We start from the raw sequence: 24,043 nt of genomic DNA, 5'->3' as shown, positions 1-24,043 counted from the left end.
CCTGGTTGGGCTGGCGGCCCCCTGTGGGGTTTTTTGGCCTCCTGGGGTTTCAGGTGTCTGCCTCCTTCCCTCTCTTTTCGGTTTGGTTGGGTTCTGGTTCCTGACCTCTTGCTGCGGCTCCTCCCTCTAGGTTGGGTGCATGGTGGTTGTCGTTTGGTGGCCCTGGTGGTGCTGGCGTTTCTTTCCTGGGTCCTGGGCCTCTTCTGCGAGGTTGGGTGGGCTTCCTCCTCTGTCCTCTCTGGGGGCCGGGTCATTTGGTTTGCTGGGTTGGGCCAGTTTCTGGCCTGTGCTTCCCTCCTTCCTTGTTGGTCTGGGTGTTTGTGCCTGCGCCCTGTTGTCCGGTCTTGGCTTCTTTCTTTGGCCTTCTTCGGGGCGGTCGTGTCTGCTCGGTGTCCGTGCGGCTGCCGGGTCCTGTGTGCCTTCCTGGTGGTTCTGGGCTGGGCTACATTGTCTGGTTCCTTGGTCGTGTCCTTTGGGTCTTGGTCCTGATTGCTCTGTCTCCGATTTCTCTAGTTGGCGGCCACCTTGTAGGGGCCCTGGCCTTCTGTTTTTTTCTTGGTTGTCTCCGGTCCTTGTTTGGTCCCTGCTGTCCTGTTCTGGGTTGCGGGCCGGTTGCTTCCTCCGGTCCCCCTTTCCCTTCTTCTCGGTGCTCCCTTGGGTTGCTGCTTTGTTGTGGTTTCCTGGGTGTGCTTGTGGGTTCGGAAGGCCGGTGTTCTGCTTTGGTATTCTCCACTTGTTATGAATGGGACGAGGACATAAGGGACCTGGGGATAATGTTCTATTACTTTCCGGTAATCTTCATTACTCCGGGTCCCGTTGTCCTCGTCCCATTCATACTTCCCTCCCTCCCGCCCGGGTGGCCGGCCTTCCTGTCTGGGCTTGGTTGTACAGGCGGGATGCTGGGTAAGTACTGCTTATGTACTCCCGGTGGGAGGGGCAGTATTAGGGTCCCAGCATTCCTTTTGTTTTTTTCTGTCGGGAGATGGTCATCTCCACTTGTTATGAATGGGACGAGGACAAGGGACCCGGAGTAATGAAGATTACCGGTAAGTAATAGAACATTAATGACCCCTGGCTGATAATTAAAGTAAATAAACACAATAAGGCCCTGTTGAAAATGAATACAGACAATTTCACATACATTTCTCAATCATGTCCGTGCCTTTGTAGAGTGTTAAAACATGTTAAAACAAAAACCGAAGGCCAATATTTTTCGTTAGGAAAGGTGGCAACCCTATTCCGCCCGGTACCACTGCACCTTCTGCACTATTGAAAGCTGATCTGCTTGTGGCTGGCCCTTGAAACCCTCTTCTTGAACTCTACATATAAGCACAGATCAGCGCCATTTCCACGTTCCATTTCCCCATATTCGCTTTCCGGTAGTATTCCGTGCTGGCTGCTTGGTTAGAAAAGAAAACAATCTTTTGGCACGCCAAGTTGTTTTCAATAACACCTTTTCGTACAAGCCAGTTGAGCTGCAGGAGAATTGTCTCATTGCACATTTTCCTACCAAGAACAGAAGCTTTGTATTTAATTTGCGTACTGACAATAACTTTCTGGTTTGTTCATGTTTTAAGGAAGTATCACTATATCAGGACATTGCTTCATTTCTCCCCCAACCATAGGCTCAGACTAGGAAATAGGCCCGGGCACTCACATAAAAGTGGCTCCCATTAGTGATTTAGAAAGCTAAAAAAGTTTGCAAATTGTTTTCAAAATGCTTGCAAGTTGTGTCAGTTTTGAACTTGCAAGAACACGCTGTACAGCTGTTTTGTAAGGTATGGAGAACTGCATAAACGTGAGCTTGCTGCAATGTTTGTTTTAATATCAGGGAAATCAACAGTGAAACCAACCAACCAACTGTTAAACCAACCCAGCAGACCACAAAAAGCTCCACAAACATCCAAAAATCATCCCACACACTACCCTGTCAGACCAGCACTGTCTGATAGCCCTACAGCCCAGTCCCACCCTGCCCACCTATCTTTTATTGGCCTTCCTACGTCGTGCCCTCTAAAAGTAATTGAAAAGAATCTGCTGCAGTAGAGATATATTTATCCATTCCTATGCCTTGTGAAGTGCCCTTCCTCACAGCTCTCGACACAAAGAAAAGCATTGTATAACTTGGAACGTGTTATTCAAAACTCTACTTTGATGGGCAAAACGCAGAGCCAGTGTAAGAGAATCTGGGAAAAACAATTGTGATAGGGTGCTCTTTGAGTTGTTGATGCTCAAACATGCATTGGTAAAGTCAATAGGTCTCACCCTTGGGACCTAGTGTTTTTTTTAAATGGTCAGTCATTTGGCATAGCATCAATGATGTTGTGCAGGACGACTAAAGTTTTTTAAGCCTTTGACGCGGCCGCTGGAGTCATTTGCTTGGCATGTGCACCTAACAGTAGATGGAGTGTTTAATATGAAAGACAAAAGTAGGGCTTCAATACTAAGCAGTGGCAGCAGAGGTGCCAGTCAGTCAAAGTCAGAGTAAAGAGGCAATGCAAGGTACAAACATAAGATTGACATATTAGGATACGAATAAGAGGCAGGCAAGTGAGAGTGATAGAAAAGCCAGCCAATGGTAAGCGGAAGGGGGCTCCAGATCGCCTATGTGTTCCTGGTAGGCCACAGAATGTCTTGCAGCAGACAGTGCATGTGCTCTCTAGTAGGCCTGACTTAAAAATGCTAGTGTTGGGGTACACAATTGATTAGCATGCGTTATTTTTAATCTCAGAAGTGACAGACATATGCTTGTCAATTGTTTACTGAGCAGAAAAGCTACAGTCTCAGGATTAGTGTAGATGTGCACTTGCACAGTTATTTTTCCTTCTTTCACATGGATAACATTTCCCATGTGTGGAAACACCTTCACCTACATACTCTGTAAACTAGATTTGGCAAAACCAATAGCTTTGGCATAAATTGCCCGTATATGCAATCAGACATTATTGCACACAAAAATAGCTATTTAGCACATCAGAGCTATTGGTGTTGCTAAAGACAGATAAAAAAGTAGCAGCAAAAAGGATTGCTCTCTATATAGAATGCACATAGAATATAAATCATCGAATGTCACGATCCAGTGTGATGAAGGAGTTGACTTTCGAGATGTAGAATAGCCCTTTACTCATTTCAATGAAAGCTCTTCATAGAGGGTGGAATGATACACCAAACAGCCAATAGCATGAGGTGAAAGAATATAGCCCTCAGGGTGTAGCCAAAGCACTCTCTCTGTGTTGTTTAAAAATAATTGGCAAGAACAGGCCTTTGCAGACAGCTTTGCTGCTTTGTATTGAAGCATTTATACCTTCTTAAAGGAAGGATACGTTTACAAATTCTGTAAGTGTAGGCCAAAGACTTTTGCAAAGTCAATGTTTACCCACAAAGCTATTACTTTGTGGCTGTTCAGCACAGTTGCATCACTCCACCTTTCATTGCACACTTATGTGGTCGTCCATTTCCCCTCTCTTAAACCACACATACACCTGTAGAAAGTACAGCCACATCCAATCTGTGCCTGCAAACATCTGTAGTGCCTGAATTGATGGCCCGAATATTGTATTTCGGGCAACAGGTCCACGTCATTTGCAAGCTGAAAAGGTTTAAGAAATGGGCCCCAAAGATGTTTCTTAAGCACAGCCAATTTGAGAGAAATATTGCCTACTAAAAGGAGGTGCCAGGTTTTCACAGCCAGCAATAATAAGTAATATTGTAAATGATAAGGCCTTGATTGTGCACAGAAGGTTCCGGCAATAAATCAAGGAGAAACTGAGCAAGAAGAGGAGAAGCGCTTCAGAGAGTGTGAGAAGGCTAAAGAATGCATAGATCCAAATGATAAGGAGGAGCCAATGAATGCAGACACTCAAGGACAATGCAGAGATGAAACTGGAACAGGAAGCTGGCGATGGTGGAAGAGATATGAGCACCATGGGAAACATATCAATAACAGATGCAGAAAACTGAAGTCAGCATAGAAATAACTAAAATAGTCAAAGAATATAATTCGGCAGACCAGCACAAAAGGAACGATGTAATTTAAGAAAGATTAATACAACTTTGAACAAGAGTTTAATACTGAGGTTTTAGAGAAAAAGATAATAACAAAGAGCAGATTTACTTCACATTGTACTGATTAAATCGTCATTGTAGAATAGAAAATGAAAACTACATTTTAGGCAGATGTGGTAGAGGCGGAAAAAGGAGCAGGGAAGAAAACAGATGGAGTGGAGACAGTAAAGAAGATCGTGGGAAAAGTATCTCGGACCTGTAGACCTTAAGACACATAAAAGGAGCATTTACACAGACGAGAGGAATATGTAGGCCAATAAACTTGCACCAAAGGAATCAGCAAATAAGGAAACAGACACATGCTTTTGAGTGCTGTCTATATGGAAGAGCGCATGAAAAGCAAAGGAAAACAACTGTTGGCAAAGCCAAGACGTTTCGCTTTTGAGACTAATTGGCTCTACCAATGCCTTTTGTTTTTGCTGTGCAGCTTTGGTAAAAAATGCCGATACTCTACAACAAAACCAAAAGTTTAAATAAAGTTGCAATGGCACGGCAATGTCATTTTGCAGCCGCGCACATGCGTCTTGACATACGTGTGCACGTGTCACCAAGCATGCCTGTGAAGCGGGCACCATTTGATATGCCATAGATACATTTATAAAAAAGTAAATGAAGTAGCATGAAAGTGCTTTTCGTTATAAAACAGAAGGGCGGATTGCAATTTGCTGCCTGAGCCTCCCAAAAAGAGCTCGAGTTAAAAACAAAACATAAAACAGTGGGGGGAGGTGACAAGGGACATTGGAGGAGCGAGTCGAGCTAGTGGATGTGGGGACAAAGGTAAAAGTTGCAAACGAGGTGAAACAAGGAAGGTGGGAGGAGATGCATGAGGGAGAGAACGAAACAGGTAGAAAGAAGTATATAAGCAAGAGCAAAACAGATCAAGGAAGGGGGAGAAAAGCAAGAAGGCAAGAAACAGCAACACGGAGTATGGTAGAAAGAAGCACACAGATGACAGAGAGTAACCTAGAATGCAGAAGAAGCACATGAGGGACTCAGCTGGAAACACGTCAATTATTCATGGAGTGCTTAAGCAAAAAGATAAAAGCAGCAGCGAAAGCACAAGTAAAGAGGGTATGCTCTAGGGAAGGGACAAACAAAAGATGGACAAGTCAAGCCACCGAATAAGCCACAAACAAATGAGAGTGCCAATAAAGCCAAATGAATAAAGAAATGAGTTGGCTTTAAGCCCACTGTAAATTCCTGCACAGCTGACTACAGGTCTTTGCAACAGCCTGGGAGGCTCGACCTAAATGTCACCGGGGTCAAAGGAATAGTGTTCAGTGCTTAAGAGAGAACCTAAGACAATTCCAACGCATCCTAAAGGGTATTGGTGTAGGGAAGGAGGAACATTTAGACAGAAATGAGCCACAATGGGAGTTGCAAAAATCCTGCAGGCTCACGGGCCTTTCAGGACACATAGGGCAATCCCTACTACAAGAAACATCCTAAAGAACAAAGACTGAGTATTGGCAGCTCCACCGATCCAGAATTGTTGCAGTCAGACGTGGATAGCCACTTTTTGTGAAAAAGGTAATATGAAGAAGCACAGATCGATGAGTCTAGACTACTAACTCTCCAATTGGTCCAGCTGGTCCTCAGGCAGGTCAGATAACCCGGCACTTGCCCTTGAGCAAGTAACAAAAAATGAACACATATGCTTCTAATGGAATCTTATACTTCTGGTCCTGCAGGACATCCTTGACTAGAGACCGAAGCAAAGGACACACAGGGACAATTACTGAGCATTTCAGGACCTTTTAAAGGCCTATGGGCGAGAAGCCATGCACCTTGCCATGTATACTGCTCAGAAAGACAGCTCCACTCATCAACAACACCATGTAGCTCATCCGCAGGCATACTTGACAATCCTGCACACACAGTCATTGATCCAGCTGTAACCCAACTTCATCTCCTTTAGGCTTTCGCCTTCCCCCTCATCTACCATCCACTGGATGCCAACTCAACTTTCAGCACCAAGATATCCAACCTCTTCACTGCAGCCTCAATCAGATACATAAGCACAATGTTTGATGGGAATTCCAGTGTCCCATCAAGATGCATCCAACAGGCCTTGAAGGTCGCCTACTTTATCCTGCTGGTCACAGACTACATAGCTCAGCTGATCACTCTGTCTGTTCACACCATTAGAGTCATGAGCACCTGCACAGACCTCTCACTGCAACATGTAGACTGGACTGACAAGCTCACCATCACCGTAACCTGCTACATATGACTCCCAGCCACCAAGGTCAGTCCTAGTCATCAAAGACAATTAACAGAGGCTTTAAGCACTTTCTGACTGATATTCTCTATGAAGGCCTGGTGTATCTGACAAATATGGCTAACCCTAAGGAGGATTTTAAGACCCTATCATCTGACTTCAGCCACACTATCCAAATGACATTAGATGGTAACGCCTCACTAAGACACCGTACTGTGAAGGCCAAGCACTTCACACTGTGGTACTCTGAAGAACTAGTTCACAGCAAATGAGCAATCAGACATCAGGAGAAGAAGTTGAAATTAGCACAGATTCAAGAAGACCTAATGCCCAGAAAGACCTGCATGAAACCCATTGTCAGTTTAGTAGCAGAGAGCACAAGACGTCCTGCGCATGCAGGGCTCTACAGGATGATCCAGCTCTCCTTTAAAGCCCATGCTTAGTCACCTGTTGAACTCTCCAAAATTAAATGTTTAGTAATTTATAAAGATATCACTAACAAGCTCAACAGCCTTCTTCAAGACCACAAATATAGTTTCAGATCTTAGTGCGATACAGAGAACAAGTATCCAAGTGCTTATTGCGCCCTTGATGCTTTCTATTAATCTATCACAATTGAAACTCCTGTCTCCTCATCCTGCTTTACCTCTCCACAATCTCCCACACAGTAGACGCTTGAGTCCTCTTTGAAGCCCAGTGAAATGTTATTTAAAAATACCTCCATCAGATTTCCTACCTGCTCCTTCCTACGGAAATTCACCACTACACAATCTCCTAGACATTTTTTCTTGGAACTACCCACCCAGGTCACTCTCCTCAACTTTATTATATCTTGTTGTACTACGTTGATATCAATGTTTGTTTTTGCAACAATCCAATGTATCACTTGTGCATTGGTGACACACTTCTCTATCTGAATGTCTCCTCTACCAATGCTGTTGATCAGATGAAGGACTCTGGTCCAAGCCTGGAGGCCCAAAGGTTATCTGAAACTGAAACCCACCAAGACAGAATTTGTGCTTATGGCCAGTGATTTCAAACAATAAGCTGTGCATACCTAGATCACTGGCATGAACATTGATGCCTTCAACCTCCAACTCGCCGGCATGTGCTACGTTTTTGGGATTGTACATTAAGCCAAACTCAGTTTCAAGGTCAAAAATACTCAAAATATGACAACAACCTGTCATGAATTGACTATTCTATGCAGAATGAAACCGCTCATACTGAAACCGGACATAAGAACTGTAATAGACTTTTCAAATCTTGACAGAGAGGAGGGGCTCTGATGGGTGGCATCCTCGAAATCCTGCTACCTACACTGAAGAGCATCCTGCCTCCAGCAGCATGCCTCATTGAATGTCTGCAATAAGAACAAGATCACAGTGACCTCCAGGGGACTCTGGCCCCCCCTAACCTCAATCCTCACCTTTAGGGCCGGCGCTGCTGTCTACAGGGCAGTGGAGCCTGGTGCCCGCCGCCGGATCAGATGCACTGTGTACAGCACTCTGTTGGTTTCTAACGAGGATTAGCTAGGATTGCACTTTATAATAATTCACATCTATATCTATCCCTGGCGACTTCAATAAAGTGCCATAACTGAAACCTTTGAGTGCTGGCGTCCTTATCTACACTGGATGTTGGGGCGAGGGGTATATTTAGCTATCTATATGTAACTATTCATGAGTATAACTCGGCCCTGCAAAAAAAAACCTTAAACATCAAATTCAACAGCACAGGTTCATCAGATTTGTCAGAAAATACCTCAGCTCACCTCGGCGAAGTTACATCTGCTGGGAATCAAAGTACAATAAAGCTGCGGTCCAGGATCAGGATGAATGAATTGAACGACCTGCACTGAGCGCAGCGCACTGAGTGACGCAAGACGACAAAGGTTCTAGTTCAAGTGGGAAAGGTTGGGAGTGAGGTAAGAGAAACGTGAGGCTACAGTAGAATTAGAATTAGTTAGTGGTAGCCAAGAGGCCAGAAGATCGCACCATGTACAGAAGGCCAGAAGGGGGTAAAGGCTGCCACTAGTTAGACGATAGTTACACCGGCCTGGTAGAAACGCATGTTTTACTTGTTTTACAGACCCACTGAGGTCAGTCATGCATACCAACACTGCTCTTGAGTTATAATGCCTCAGACTAAGGTAAAGATGGTTGTGAGTGACAGAAGTGGCCGCAGCAGGGGGTGAATTGTGGGACCTGTGGTATCTTTCCGTGCAGGGCCGGCTTTAGGGCAGTGCGACTGGTGCGGCCGCACTGGACGCTGACCTGTGGGGGGGGGGCACTGTGACATTAGGGGGGGTGCTGTGTTTAGCAATATCTTATGATGTGAGAGATGAGGGGCACTTTTGCAGGTGGTAGTGAGAGAATCCGAGGAGGCTGTCATGGCATGTGGGGGCGCCAAAACTAATTGTAGCACCGGGCGCCACCAGCGCTAAAGCCGGCCCTGTTTCCGTGACGTTTCAAAATGGAAAATGAGAAAATAAAATTAATTCAAGAGTGAACACATGCTTGTTAACGAGAACTCCAGATGTGAATAGTCTGAATGCCATGTCTAATGTTGCAACAGGAGTCCAGTCAGATGTATTTGGTTGTTCGATCAGCAGTGGATTTGTAAGTCCTTACATTAAGCTGCAGGTATTATTCCATACGTTTGCACGTCTCTTTTGTTAAAATCATGCTTTATTAGTACATTTTTGCTGACATAAAAGGTGAACCATTTTTACCTGCCCTCACACAACAACTTTAAAAATATTTTAAAGCTGTATTGAAGGAGCGTTTAGTCTTCAGCCATATAATTATAAAGGTTGTGAGCAAAGGACTTATATGAAGCGTTAAATACCAAAAGATATGAAGCTTTGCCCGGCGACATTTTACATAATAAAGTATGTCAAAAAACAATATGTCACTTAAAATGAAGTGCTCACTTTATGACACTCTCCTGTATTTGAACCTGCCTCGAGGAAGCATAGCATACAACTAGGACAGACTCCAGAGTTACAAGAAGGCCTGCATAAACTAAGTACACTTCACATACATGCATGTTTATAGCTGTGGCTGCCTGCCATAGGTACATGGTATCAACAATACAACATTTACGAAGTGTTTACATCTTGTTTACACCTTGTCTTATTGCATTAGGCACGTAACACAGTCTCGTAGGTCTCGCCTAAGAGTGTGAATGCTGTTTGCTTACAGTGATAAGCACACTGCTTATTATTGGTTGGCTTTCTTGCCACTCACAAATGGTCGCTTCCTATTTGTCAACTTTCTTGAGCTTTCCTTTCTCTTTTGGCATTTGTTCCTTCCTCTGGAGCATGGTCCTATTACTTGTTTCCTTCCACCTCTCCCTTTTCCGGTGCTACTTTTTTTAATTTAGTGTAAGCATTCTAGGAGTGCATACGTTTTCCATCTGTGTCACTTGTGTACATCGTGTTCTTCTGCATGTGTTTCTCCCCTATCTCCCTCTCTCTCCCTCAGCTGCTGATTTGCTATCTCCCCGCCAGCTCTCCTTCTGCTGCCGTTCTTGCTTCCCCAAACCGCTTCCATTGTCTGTGTGCTTCCCCCTTTGCCCATCTACCCTCTATTGTTCATGTACTTTCCCATCTTTATCAGCCCACCCTCAATTTTCCGTGCGCTCCCCCATCTTGCCCACCCCCTCATTTACTTGTGTGCTTCCCCATACCGCACACGGTTGTCTCTAGCTTGTCCTTCTCTCTCCCCAGCAATAAGCTCCTCTCCCATCCTCCCTCCATGTTGCCTCGTCCCCCAACTGCTCTCCATCCCAATCCACTTCCATGTTTATTTATTTTTTTTTAAAACATATTAGCGCTATATTAAACAGGTGCATTAGTGCTATTTGAAAAAAACACATTTTGCACAACTTATTTTACTAATCCATCTTGGACTGGTAAATAAAAATAAACAAAATGCTTGCCTAATTTTGTTTAAGTGTTCAACCGTGTTTTCCCACGTGCCTACAAAATGATGTGATAGTTGTGGCTTAGTGCTTTTTTTAAACATTATTTTCAACTGTGCTGAACAGCAGCCGTGCTGCAGTACAGCATGGCTAAAAATCATTACAAAAGCCGAAATATCTCATAGGCAAGACCTATTGGCTTTACCAATCCTTGTTACGCTAATGAGAACACCATGCAAATATTGCTGCTGCTTTTGCTGTCTGGCAGCGTTTCAGCCTAACCTAAGCAGATGCGAACTAAAGACAAATAGAGCAGAGCCTCTAGTCTAAAAGTGTGTCTATCTAAATAACAATAGATACAAATAGTGCAGTGTTCACTGCCTGTGTGCTTGGCTACACGAATCAAATAACGTAAGTTATACAGTATACGTTAGCACTGATGTTATCTGAATAGTGTGGTGCTTATTTGTGCATGGACTGCACTTTGCATATGACATAAACAATGCAGTGCACCTGCAAGCAAATCTGTTTGCACTAAGTACTTAATAAAATGTCAGTGTTTGCAGCCTGCACGTGTCTTTCCTAGCCCGAACACAGATAGCGCCGCATATGCAGAGAGCAAGCACGCCTGGATTCAATAAGCAGACGCAAAAAGGGCAGCATTTATAGTCAGTCTCTGTCTCAGCTGGATTCTATATCCTTTTAAAAACCACTAACGTGCAAATGAAGATAAAATGTAAGATCACATAAAAATCTCCAAACGGGACTATTTCAATTGCTAGAGCCTGGTTCGTGGGCTGTGTCCAGTCTGACCTGAGTCATGGTGTGTGTGAGGTGACAACATTGCTTGCAACATATCTGATATGGAGCAAAGATTTCACATTCCTGACGTCATGATTGTTCATTCAGAATCAACTCGAGATCAAGGATAACAGACCTGGGGGCGTATTACATAAAATGCTCTCGGGGAGTAACGGTATTACCGATATATATATAGAGCCAGCATGATCCTTAAATGGGCGTTCCGTTATTTGCATGGGCAGGGCAGGGCCGGCTTTAGGGCAGTGCGACTGGTGCAGCCACACTGGATGCTGACCTGTGTGGGGGGGGGCACTGCTGTGACCTTAGGGGGGGCCCTGTGTTTAGCAATATCTTATGATGTGAGAGATGAGGGGCACTTTTGCAGGTGGTAGTGAGAGAATCCGAGGAGGCTGTCATGGCATGTGGGGGCGCCAAAACTAATTGTAGCACCGGGCGCCGCCCTGTGCATGGGGGGTGTGGCTCCATGCAAAAAAGGTAAACCGTTTGTGTCTGTGCCGTATTATGGACACAAAGAGGCCGTCAGGAGGCACAGTGACTGCAAGCCACAAAGAGGTGGCTCACAGTCACTGCGCCGCTGAAGGTGCCCTCTGAAAGTGGTTAAAAGTGGTCCCATGGACCCCCCCTTCATACATCACCTGTAGTCACTCATTGCATCTACCTGCAGGTGAATCTCTGCTGACCCTTGAAAGTATGGGTCGGGTGCCACCTGCACAAGGAAAGGCGGACTGCTGGTTCAATCAGCCATCCCTCGTTCACTGATGCACTGCCCCAGGGCGAGTCAGCGGGTATCCTAGGGGCAGCGGATTATTAGTGATACGGTGCACTGTCCAACTAGGACTGACTCACCTCGTTAAAGATGCAAAGACAGCACAAACACCCTTTCTGTAATATGGCCCCAGGTTTATTGCAAACATGTTACTTGGAGTTTATCTTGGTGAAGCTTATGAATTTGTTTTAGGGTAGTACTGCTTCTTGCATAATTTATTTATTTTTATTTAGAAAGTTTTTTATAATGCGAACATGACCGAGGGTATCAGAGCGCTTTACAGTTAAATACATCCGGAAGGCACAAACAACAAAGTTAACAGTCTTGTAAGGCTAGGTGCCCTTGGGAGCTTGGGAGCTGGGACTCCAACTTGTGAGGGTGCCCTCAGGGTTACATATGAATAAGTGACGGGAACATGGTGTACATGATCGATTTACAGCTGGACAGAACTGTACCATATCCATAAGGCACAACTATGAGATAGCTAATAATACCTTAATTTGACTATTACATACTCTTACCTGCGGAAGGCTCATCCATCGAAAATGCCTTATTTTCGACAAACATATTCTGGGACTTCTGCTGCTCCTTGAGTATAGTCTCATAGCCCACCCCCCTCGTAGGGTACATGTCTTCCTCAAAGGTCTGTTGCAAGCCAGGTTTTGTAATTTGGGATATCTCTGGGATGATGTAGAAAAAGAGGAAGGTCCAGGCATTGGACACCAAGGCGATGGCCAATGTTGGGTCATCCCAGAGTTGTGACCCTCTTTGCATGTTGCCGTACACATACATCACAATCCAGACAATCCAAATAGCTATGGACATGATTGAGGTGAGGAGGATGAAGATACCATGCTTCTTCCAATGCTTGTATTTTCCATCGAAGATGGGCCATGTGGTGAAAAATGTGGCTAAGATAAGGAACATGACATAGATGAGAGCCATCACAAAGTCCATGTTCAAAAAGTCGCACGGAGACAAATACGGGGGCCGCCCTATGGTGATAGTCAGCCACTCAGTGTTGATGATGACCTCCACCATGGCAAGCCCAAGAGCGATGGCAAAGATCCACCATCCACGGGGCCCACTGTTCTTTCTCACTAGGAAGTTTAAGCTGATGGCATGGGCCCACAAGCATGAGAAGCAGATGCCAAAGAGGACCCCGAAGAGGAACCTTCTGGAAGCACAGGTAGAAAAATAGGGCTTGACAATGAAATCAAAGACAATACCGAAGAGTCCCAAGGTGGCGAAGAGGAAGAAGACTTGGGTGCCAATCAGGCTTTTCTTTCTGGAGTCCTGGACAAAGGGGATGCTGGCTACCAGGATGATGAGAAGGATGAAGCTTGAGATAATGCCAGCACCGGCTATGGCTTCTAGCACGATTCCCCATGCCACATTCAGGTCACACAGGTTATAATACATGGACCAGAGGCCTGCCCCACATCCAGCTGGGGCAGGTGTTTGCCCCTCACTGGTGGCGAAGGTTACAAGAAGGCACAGGGCTGACAGAAGAACTGCCGACCTCCCCATCTTGGGTCTTGACCAGTGGAAGAGTCTTAACCACCTAAAGAAAGAAAGAAAGAAAGAAAGAAAATAAACGTTATGTCCTGGGGAAAACAGTGCATTTGTTCAATTTAGAAATGCTGATGAGGTTTTCATTGAAAATGCCCTGAAATCGTTGTAGAAAATCGCGAAAATTAAGTAGCCATATACAAATAGTTGTAGTTATGTTTTTTTACCTTTGAACATGAGGTTTGCAAGGAAGACACACTTCAAAATGTAACGCATATGACAAAATGTTACTGTGTTAATATAATTCTAATGCCTTTTCAGCCTCCTATACATGCAAGGATATATATGAAGACTCAATGAACTCTTGCCATGTTCCCTCTATAGCTGCAGAACCACTGGGGTGGGGAAGTGAGCTAAAGAACGATGATGGGTTCAACCCGGATCTGTGACTGGGGCTCCGTCCATCATCTCCTTGTGTTTGCTTAGCTACCCAACCAGGCATGGAAATGATAGGCAGAGGTTGTGCTCCTTTGGTTGCCCATGGATAATCAACTCATTCCATAAAAACATATACAGGCCTAGCCTTGGCCGTCTAGAATACTGACTAGAATTCAAGTTAGGCTGAAACCATTACCCAGACATTTAGGCTCCATCATTTTTCCATTCTAAAAGAACCCTCTGGTGGATGGGATTGCCTTATTTGAATATGGATTAAAGTAAGGTAACCCACCTCCCGTTGCTTTGTTAAGTTTTTTCACTTTTAAATTCAGCTTGTGATCAAACTTGCAACCCACAGAAGTGTTTCGGAGTATTCCCATACGCAACCCTTTACACACTTTGCCTCTGGATAAATACAGCAATCACATAATGAATCTGCCTTTCTAATTACTTATTGTAAATGAAGTATGCTGGGTTAACTCACAATAGAAGGCTCTGTAGCCTTGGGCGGGGAGGGGGGGGGGGGAGGTTCCTGGTGATTTGTGATTCTCTAACCACTGACTGATATTTCCTCATTAATCAGCTGATTCCGTTTCACAGTTAAACTTAATATGACACCAAAATCCCCGCCCTCCTAAGACTCAGACTTGAAGCTCATGAAAATGCAGAGTTTAGTATAATCTCTTAAGAAACGCGTTTTTGTTCAGCGACGGGCCCTGTCCTCCTGGGTACACTCTGCACACCTCCCTTCTCTTTGCACTCTCAGGGGGATACCTGCCTACCAAAGACTCCTCCCAGAGAGGGAGATTGGAGAGGAATGGGGAGGAATCTTAATTGTCAGGGCGCTATTTTTTTGGCGGAAAGACACATCCTCGTCACTGGCCGGAGAATGGAGCTGAAGCTGCTGTTTCTTTCACAGATGGCACCTGCACAGTAGGGTGGCATCATTGCCATGTTTAGATCTGAAACACAACGCCCACAACTCTCTATTGTATCCATACACACACAGGCTTCAAGAGGGGATGCAACTGAGAGCGCACCTCACTTCCTAATGCACCCAAAATGCATAGATATATCCTGTAAATACCATCAACTGGAGAGTCAGCTGTTAAAGCTAGGGGCGCTCTCTTCGTTGTCACTAGTCTGCAACCAATAAAAAGGCGCAATACATTTCAAACAGACTTTAATATATATCTATTAGACTGGGTTTATTGTTGAGTGATGCAGTTTCCAATATAGATGAATTAAAAAGCAATCCCACTGAACCGGTCTACAGGGAAATGTAGCCAAATAATTCAATATCTAAGATCGACTGAGTCAGCCTGTAGGGTCCGGCGTTTTCTTCTGCGCTGGGGCCTGGTGGGGATGTCTTCTCAGAATTACTATTTGGGGTTGCATTTCTCGTGGCTGCCGCAGGGCCCTGGACACAGATGCTTGTAAAAGTATATCTTGGTTCCCTTAGAATTTTAGACTCTGCCGGGCCATGTACTGTCACGCAATTAAAGCCTCTGGAGGGAGGTTACTGGCTTAGGCTCTGGTACAGAGGGAAACAAGAGTTACCAACCCTAATAAAGACAAATGTCCATCGCAGCGTTTAGAAATACTTCCTAAGTACACATTGGGCAAAGCGAAGAGGTCTCACCTGACCTGCTGACTATGAGAATACATGCGGAACAGCATCAGTAACAAGGATTGTAAAAGCCAATAGGTCTCACCTATGGTAGATATATTGGTTTTTATAAATGTCTTTTTGCCATGTTGGACAGCAGCGCGGCTACTGTGCAGCCCGTTTGAAAGTAACGTGCCCAGCGCTGACTGTGTTGGTCAGTGATCCGTTCTCTTAGAATGGGATTATTCTCTTCCTTCACAAAAGAAAAAGCTTAAATATCTTACATCCGGTCTGAAGTTGCCTGTGCTGGATCTCACAGGAAGACAATGTCAAAAGGGCCATGCAGAGCGGGGATTGCAGCACTGTTTGCTTCTTTATAGAATCTTGAAATCCATTGGGGTGAATTCTGAGCACTTTTTTTGTTTTTTGCGGGACCGGAAGGAATAAGCAAAAGGTGGAGGGGATGGAGGTGGGTGGGGTAAGCAACATCAACGGAGAGGGCAAATTAAGGTTGATTTCAGGGTTTAAGCTTGGATAGAGGCAAAGGGGGGGAGAGCATGTCTTGAGAGTTCAGGGGTGGCTAGAGGTAATGGGAGGTGAGGATGACTTGAAGGTTCAGGGGTGATAAAGGGAGGTAAGAATGACTTGAGGATTCAGGGGTGGGTAGAGGTAAAGAAAGGGTGGCAAGGATGACTTGAGGGTTCAGGGTGTGTAGAGGTAAAATGAAGTGAGGATGATTTGAGGGTCCAGAGGTGGGTAGAGGTAAAGGGAGGTGAAGGAGAGTTCAGAGGTAGGTAGTAGGGGTGGGTGGAACTCGCGGAGTGTCACTCTGTGGAATTCCGCAGAGTTAATTGAAAACTCTGCAATATTCTGTGGAGTACTGCGGAGCGGGTGGAATTGACAGCACATCGTGCTGAAATATGGAGTAGCAAGTGCTATCGTCGCTTCATCAGCAGTCGGCCAACATGTTTCACGAGTCCACCAGAAAGTGGTGCTCTGAGACTGATGCCTTGCCTGTCCAATGATTTCTCTGTTTCCGGGCACACCTCGTGTCAAACCTCCTTGCTGTGTTTGTTCCGCCGACAGCACACGTCTACTTGCCACATTAAGTCCCAGTGATACTCGATAGGTGAATTGCTTCAGACTCGTTGTTATGCAGGTCCACACTAGATCCTGCCTTTTGCTCAGTTCAGCTACTATTACAATGATTCAACACTTCATTTAGTGGTAGCGGCGTCTATGGACATTATTAATAGCCGTCACTGTTGCTCGGCTCACTGGCCACTGTCAGCTCACATTCCTCTATGATGATTTTCCACACTTTCCTAAATGTATTTATTTGGGCATGAGTCTTTTGTGCAGACCCCATACCTGATCTGCAATCTGCATTCCTTCAAAACAGAACTGGTAGATGAAATAAAGTCACGTATATTGAGAAACATGCAGGTTCTTAAGGATGAACAACGCCCTATTCTCAATTCCATCAGATCTGATAGAAATTCATTAGGCACCAGGTTGCGAGCGTAGAGGTCTGTGTCAATATTAGGGGTGGGTGCGGTAAACGCTGCAGCTGGCAGAGTTGTCCCCAAACTCCACACTTCAAGTAGAGCTCGGAGTGGGCAAACTCCACTAACTCCATGGCTGGGTAGAGGTAAAGGGAGGTGAGGGTAACTTAAGGGCTCAGGTGAGAGCAGAGGTAAAGGGAGATTAGGGTGACTTGAAGGTTCGGGAGTGGGCAGAGGCAAAGGGATGTAGGGCCGAATTCAGGGTTCATGGTGGATAGAGGTAAAGGTATGTAAGGGCGATTTTAGTGTTCGGTGTGGGCAGAGTTAAAGGGAGGTAAGTGTGATTTTAGGGTTCTGGGTGGCTGGAGGTAAAGTGAGGTAAGGATCAATTTAGGGTTCAGGGGGTATAAGTAAAGGAATGTAATGGTCTTTTTAGGGGTAAGGGTAGGTAGAGGTAAAGGTAAAGGTGAAACATAAACCTTTTCAAATCATTCCATGTATGATGATGAATAAAACATCCTCTAAAATATAAAAAAGGAACCAGTAAATAAGTGACACAACTGCAAAGGTTAATTCAGCAACATACTCTATGGCAACAGTCTTAAACGTAATGAGTATATGTACAGATTCATTACTAATAAAAGAGACAGGTGGCTGAAATGTTTGCTTTGGAAACTGATCACACACCACAAAAATGTGTTATTGCTAGTTGTTTGTGCTCAGCTCTTGGAAATACCAAGATGAGTGAGCTTCAACTGTGATTGTTTCAAGGTGTCTTGTAAGCAAAAGCAGACATAAAAGTACCACAATCCAAGTACAAGCAGCACGGAAGAACACCAATCCAGAAATCAGTCAATATGTGGTCCATGCTCCAGAGAAGAAAACACACGAAAAAAAGCGAAGCCAACAGACACGTGCTCAGTGAAAGGGAAGACAATCAAATTGACAATGATGTCAACCAATGGTAAAAAGCCCCCATTTAGATGTCTTGTTTTAAAAACCCTTAGATTGTCGGATATGACAGCACATGTGCTGTCACCGGTGAGACCTAAAGAGCAAAGCTTTCTGTTGGTGCTGTTCAGTATTGGCAAAAAAAGGCACCGTGACAAGGCTACTGTTGATGGTTGCATCATTCTGAAGCATGCCTCCTCACACGTGTGCATCCGCAGAATGACGTGGGTGCCATTTTCTTTTATTTTGTATTGACTGATCTAAAATGACGGGCATCACTTAGATCCCTCAATAAAAAAAAGAAAAAAGAAATAGTAAGTGCACAAAAGCACTTTTGTGGAGAAACTGCAGCAATTTTCTATGCGGCCCTCTAAAATAAAGTCTTCTAAAAAATATGCTTATAACCAAAATAGAATAGGTGGGGGCAAAGGAGGAGGGATGAGGGAAAGCAACAGGTAGTGGGCAGGGGCCCAAGGGAGCCATAAAGTGCCGTGAGAAACAAACGAGGGAGACAGCAACATGAGTGCGGGCAGAGAAGCACACAAGAAAGGCAGCGTTATGTAGAGAGAAGGAGAAACCTAGTGGGGAGTAACCAGGAGAAAGAGTGAGCAAGGGGGGGGAAGAGAGAGAGAGAGAGAGAGAGAGAGAGCGAGAGAGTGAGACAGAGAGAGAGAGAGAGAGAGAGAGAGAGAGAGAGAGAGAGAGAGAGAGAGAAAGAATCACAGAACCTGGGATCAGTATTTTTGGACATGGTAGACACAAGACGGAGAGAGCTGGCAAAGACTCCTATGCAGTGCTTAACCAAAAAGAAAATATAAGTTCCCTAAAGGCAACAGTGAAAGAACACAGTCAACCAATCAATAGGATGAGGATATGGATATGCTTCACGGGAGGGACAAACACAAGTTAGACAAGGAAAGCGATCAAATAAGAAGCAAGCCAATGAGAGTGACAACAAAGCCTACCAATGGTAAGCAATGGGCAGACTCAAAGCTCCTGTAAGTTCTTGGTGATCCCAAACTCCAAGGGAAATGCCAGTTCCCTTTACAGGATAGACAGTGCTTTGACTCTATCCTATCGCTCGCTTGAAGGCATATCTCTGAGTCCTGCTGTGATTATGCATGTTTCTCTTTAACCCCGTCTCTGCACACTATGTTAAGTGCTCCGGCACACTTGCATAAGGTCACAATCACCCTATATATCTCGCCTTAGTGAATTCATAGTTTCTTTATGTTAATAGGGCTGGAAGTCGAGGTAGGCTGCAGGGCAGGTCGGGGCTAGAGATGCACATGGGAGAGAGACAGCAATGCAGAGTGAGAAAGGGAGAATCACACATGTATGACAGCTAAGAGCAAAATGGAGGCAAAAGAGAGACACAGGAGTGCAAGAACAACATGGGGGGGGGGGCAAAGAAGCACGAGGATGAAGAAAAGCAGGCCGGTGAGGCACTGAATCGCATGAGCAAGAGAAGACACCATGAGTGCAGGTGGGGAACAGAAGCGTACTGGTGAGAGAAGCAACAGAGGTGCACAGAAGCTTATGAGCAAGAGAGGGTTACATGAGCGTGGGAGAGGACAGAAGCACACGGGTGAAAGAGCGAAACAGTGCCCGAGGGCATAGGCAGAGAGGCACGAGGGAGACAACTGAAATATACATGCATTCTGATTAAGTACTTAAACAGAAATAAACAAATAACTCCAAAAACACGACAAGTGGAAGGACACGTTATTCAGCCATGCTGCTGCTAAGTCTGGAACGACCTCCTCCTTCACCTCTAAATCTCATCCTCATCCTCTCTGCTGCAATTCATGAAAGGACTCAAGGCCTGGCTGTTCAACTGAACCCCACCTCTGCCCCAGGATTCACAGTGCCTGGATACCCTCAGAGGGTATTAGCCATACTTTACATGTGATTGATTGGTGCTCCAGGGACAGGCACAAGAAGAGGAAATAAAGCCCACAGAAGCTAACAAATAAGAAGCAAACGAGAGTGAAAATATAGCCAACCAATGATGAAACAATGCAGGTCCTAAGCCCACTGTAAGATAGCAAAATAAATAAATAAATATGTAACATATACACCTTCATATTGCCAAATGTCCTGCCCTCATTGTCACATTAATTGAGTTTCATAGAGAAATGAACGCATTAGCTACAGAACTAGGGGTGTGCTACCAGCAGCGGTCTGTGGAGGGAGTTCCGTGGGGCGGAAAGGCGGGGCGGGGGAGGGGCCGGGTGGGGGGTACTAAACACCGGAATATGGATACTTGGAGGTAAGTAAACAATTAAATAAATAAAACGAATTTCGTAGCACGCGCTGCACCGCATTTTGTGATGCAGGGCGCGCTACGAAATTTGTTTTATTTATTTAATTGTTTACTTACCTCCAATTATCCATGTTCCGGTGTTTAGTACCCCCCACCCTGCCCCTCCTCCGCCCCGCCTTCCACCCCACGGAACTCCCTCCACGGACCGCTGCTGTGTGCTACGACAGTGGCATAGCAAGGTTCCCATAGGCCCTATTACACACCTAGAATTAAATGCCCCCCTAACTGCTTTATGGAAGTTTTAATAATTGGCAACTGCATTAGCCCTTGTTTGCAGTGCAAAATCACCAGCTACTTGTGGATTGGTGCCGCTCGGCAGCAACTCCCAGAACCTATTCCAGGTCCTACTGCTACCTTTTCTCTCTCACACCCGGCACCCGAGCTATCCTGACGCAATCTAACCCTTTGATGGGATTACTGGACCATTAATAGAGTTACGCTTCATATAAACTGTCTTCACGTTTGGGACTAAAGTGATACTTTTCTTAAGGTAATATATAGTCATCAACGTCATCATAAACTTTATTCGCATTACTTAAAATGCATTAACGTACACATAAAAAAAGCGATTAAAAGAAACATCTCTGATAATACATAGTTAAACATAGTCTCTAAAATATTTGTGTTCACTGGGAATTATCCAAGAATTAATACCGGCTCCACATATCCAGCTTTTTACACCTGAAATACAATACTCAGCTCATATAAAATTCATCTGGGACAATTAATCACATGTTTGTAAAAATTCTAAAAATCCCAATCTTAATTAGTTTATTTATATTAAAAAGAAACGCAATTTTTAAGAATTGTCACGAAGGCTCCCGATTCTTTCCAGCTGCCCATAAAAATGATGCAATCAGATAGCATACATACAGGGTGTTTTATTGTAGGATCAAAGATAAGGCTACACGCAGATCTTTCAGACAAACTTTTCGCAATAGTGGAACAATAAACTTTTTCCTCTCATAGGTATAGAAGGAACTGAATAAAAGAATGTGCAAAGTTGTCTGTATGGATTTTCTGTCCCATAGACAGGAAGGGAGCTGAGTGATGGAATACAGGTTTGAGGGGTAGCCTAGCATAAGCGGGATATAATTTGGGTGAAACATAGTTCAAATAAAATGATGCTGTGGATTCTCACCAAATGCCAAATAAGACCTAAATCCATACATCACAGGGGGAAGTTCCAGGTATGCCATTAAAGTGCTTTTCCACTTATTGCTCTCTTTCCTATCACTTGCGCTTTTTGCCCCAAAAAATCTCCTTTAGCATTGATTTCGAGAAATTGCCACATAAGCTTGGAGTATCACAAAGTTTTTTTAGCCTTAGATAGATTAGAGTCGATAGAACATACCACACCCATGGGATTCTATTTATATGCGCTAATTTCAGTATGTCTTTTAACACTAATTAATTTAATTCAACTGAGTTTCGTTTCCATGTTGAGAGCCACAATAATAGGGGGACAGTTTCATGGTGTCACTAATATAAGGTAGCCCCAACTCTATGTGGCAAACATAATTAGAACAAATGCGTGGCACAGAAATTAATCTTTTACAAAATCCATCCCCTGTGTGTGGCAATTTAGTAACATCCCCCGTGCCTCAAATTGCTGCCCCATAGGTTGCAATAGCTACGGCTTTAGCAAGATAGATTTTAACCATATCTTGAACTGGTTTAGAGCCTAGTTTTTTTGAAAAACTAAATATAGCAGTTATACCTTTCTCCATAAGGTTTGCTCTATTAGCTACCACATCCTTCCAGTTTGATCTAGAATCAAAGAGAACTCCTAGATACATAAAGTTCTCTACCTGTTCTATTCTTTTTTTGCCCAATTGAGAATTTCACCCACTTCTTTGAACCATCCCCCACAACCATTACAAACGTTTTTGATTAATTTACATATAAATCCAATTCAGCCATAAATGAGGTATACTTCTCTATGAGAGTCCGCAAAGCCGTTGGTGTTCTCGCTAGTAAGACTGCACCATCTGCATAGAAAAAAATAGGAAGCCTAAGGGATTCAACACAAGGGGTATCCTTATCAGTATCCATCAAAACCTCATTTAGCTTATTTGTGTGAAGAGCAAATAAAAAGGGGGCAAGCATGCATCCCTGTCTTACACCATTTTCTATATGAAAAGGGTATGAACATTCTCCCTGTTTGTCATAGCGAACAGTAGCTGTTGCTCTCATATACATTTGTCTAATAAATATGATTATTGCGGGTTCAACTCCCATATCTCCCATAATAGACCAAAGTTTGCTGTGTACCACACAGTCAAAAGCTGCAGTCAAATCCATAAAAAGCATACATAAATTGCCCTTCTTTGCAATAGAATATTTTGCAGCCAGCAGTGACAAGTTTGAGCACTGGTCTATTGTACCCTTTCCCTTTCTAAAGCCATATTGAACTGTAGCGAGGGACTTTTTTTTCATTACCCATTCTTCAAGTCTATTTAGCAGTAGCCGGCCCATTAATTTGGCTGTACAATAAATTAGGGAGATCGGCCTGTAATTTTTTTTGGATTATGGTCGTCCCCCTTCTTGAAAACAGGGATAATTAGAGAAGGTTTCCAGGAGGGCAACTGGCCTATTTTAGCTATTGCATTGAAAATGTTTGTCAACAAGGGAACCCATGTTTGTTTGTTTACAAGAAAAATATCAGCAAGGACCCCATCTGGACCGGCAGCTTTCTGAGAAGATGGCTGCATGATAGCAAGCTCTATTCCTTCCGTTTCAAACAAATGGTGTGGGTAATCTTCTATAGGAACAAAGTTACTACTCTTATATTGAAATATGCTCCGATAATGGAGAACCCAAGTATCTTTCTCAATAGGTACATCTAATGAAGGTCCTCCTACTCCTGCAAGAAACGGAGTGTTGACCACCTTCCAAAAGGCTTTACTATCATAGTCGTATGCTTTATGACTGTATATGCTCATTAATAAACTACAAATAAAGTATATTTTGAAACTGAAAATGATAAAAATGAGCCAGTATTGGTGCGAACGTGCCACCTGCAAGTCTCTGGTAAGTGTGCTCCACTGCTCTCTGTTGTACTGCTGGCAAGTCACTGAATGTCTCTGCATGCTTTTTATTTTCCCTCAGTGAACATGACAATCTTGAATGTTCACTGAGGGCCGCCCTGTTAAACTGACTGTTAGAAATGGGATTTCTGGTTGGCTAAGGTTTGCACCCAAGCCAGGCAGAAACCACCACTCTAGTCAGGACAAGGGAGTTACACTCCTAAAATAACCCCTGCTCACCCCCTTGGTAGCTTGGCACGAGCAGTCAGGCTTATCTTAGAGGCACTGTGTAAAGCATTTGCACAACACCAACAGTAATACAATGTAAGCACTACAAACGGACACCACACCAGTTTTAGAAAAATATCCAATATTTTTATATAAGCAAGACCAAATACGATAAATATTCACCATGCAGTACTTCAGAAATAGTTACTTCTCAAAATGTCTTTAAGTTCCAAATACGTTGAAAAACACAGTTTGTACAAGTCGGTAGCTCGGTCCGAGCCTACCGCGATGCTGAAAACAACAGAGTCTCGCAATTCCCGCTGACCGCGTCAGTACGGGCCAGTAACAGCGGGACAGATTCGTTCACAGTGCCTTTCTTAGTGCGACCCACACGGCGGTGCGAGTAGGTCTTGGCGTCCGTCGCGGTTGCGATGCAAAATGGAAGCGGTGCACGGTGCGGTGCCCCTCGATGCGGTGCGAGCAACGGCTCGGTGACGATTGTCCAGACAGCATCGGTGAGACCAAGGCGAGTGGTGCAGGGCGAGGCGGTGCTCGATGCGGTGCTGGCAGGTTGCGGTGCAGGTGACAGAGCCGGTTGAGGCATTCATCGCGGTGCACGGTGGAAGCGGTGCAAGGTGCGGTGT

General features: G+C 44.5%; 1 protein-coding gene across 1 annotated transcript in view; it reads right to left on the bottom strand.

Annotated features, from left to right (window-relative positions):
• Window positions 1-24,043, bottom strand: part of GPRC5C (G protein-coupled receptor class C group 5 member C) — a 137,810-nt gene that overhangs the window by 88,415 nt on the left and 25,352 nt on the right. Inside the window, exon 2 of the mRNA XM_085617367.1 lies at window positions 12,323-13,365. Within this exon, the coding sequence (XP_085473493.1) occupies window positions 12,323-13,331 (1,009 nt within the window). The 5' untranslated portion in view covers window positions 13,332-13,365. The remainder of the gene's footprint in view (window positions 1-12,322; window positions 13,366-24,043) is intronic.

Source organism: Triturus cristatus, chromosome 7 (assembly GCF_964204655.1).
Source record: "Triturus cristatus chromosome 7, aTriCri1.1, whole genome shotgun sequence".
NCBI classification, from domain to species: Eukaryota; Metazoa; Chordata; class Amphibia; order Caudata; family Salamandridae; genus Triturus; species Triturus cristatus.
This window is presented reverse-complemented; position numbering and strand designations above follow the sequence as displayed.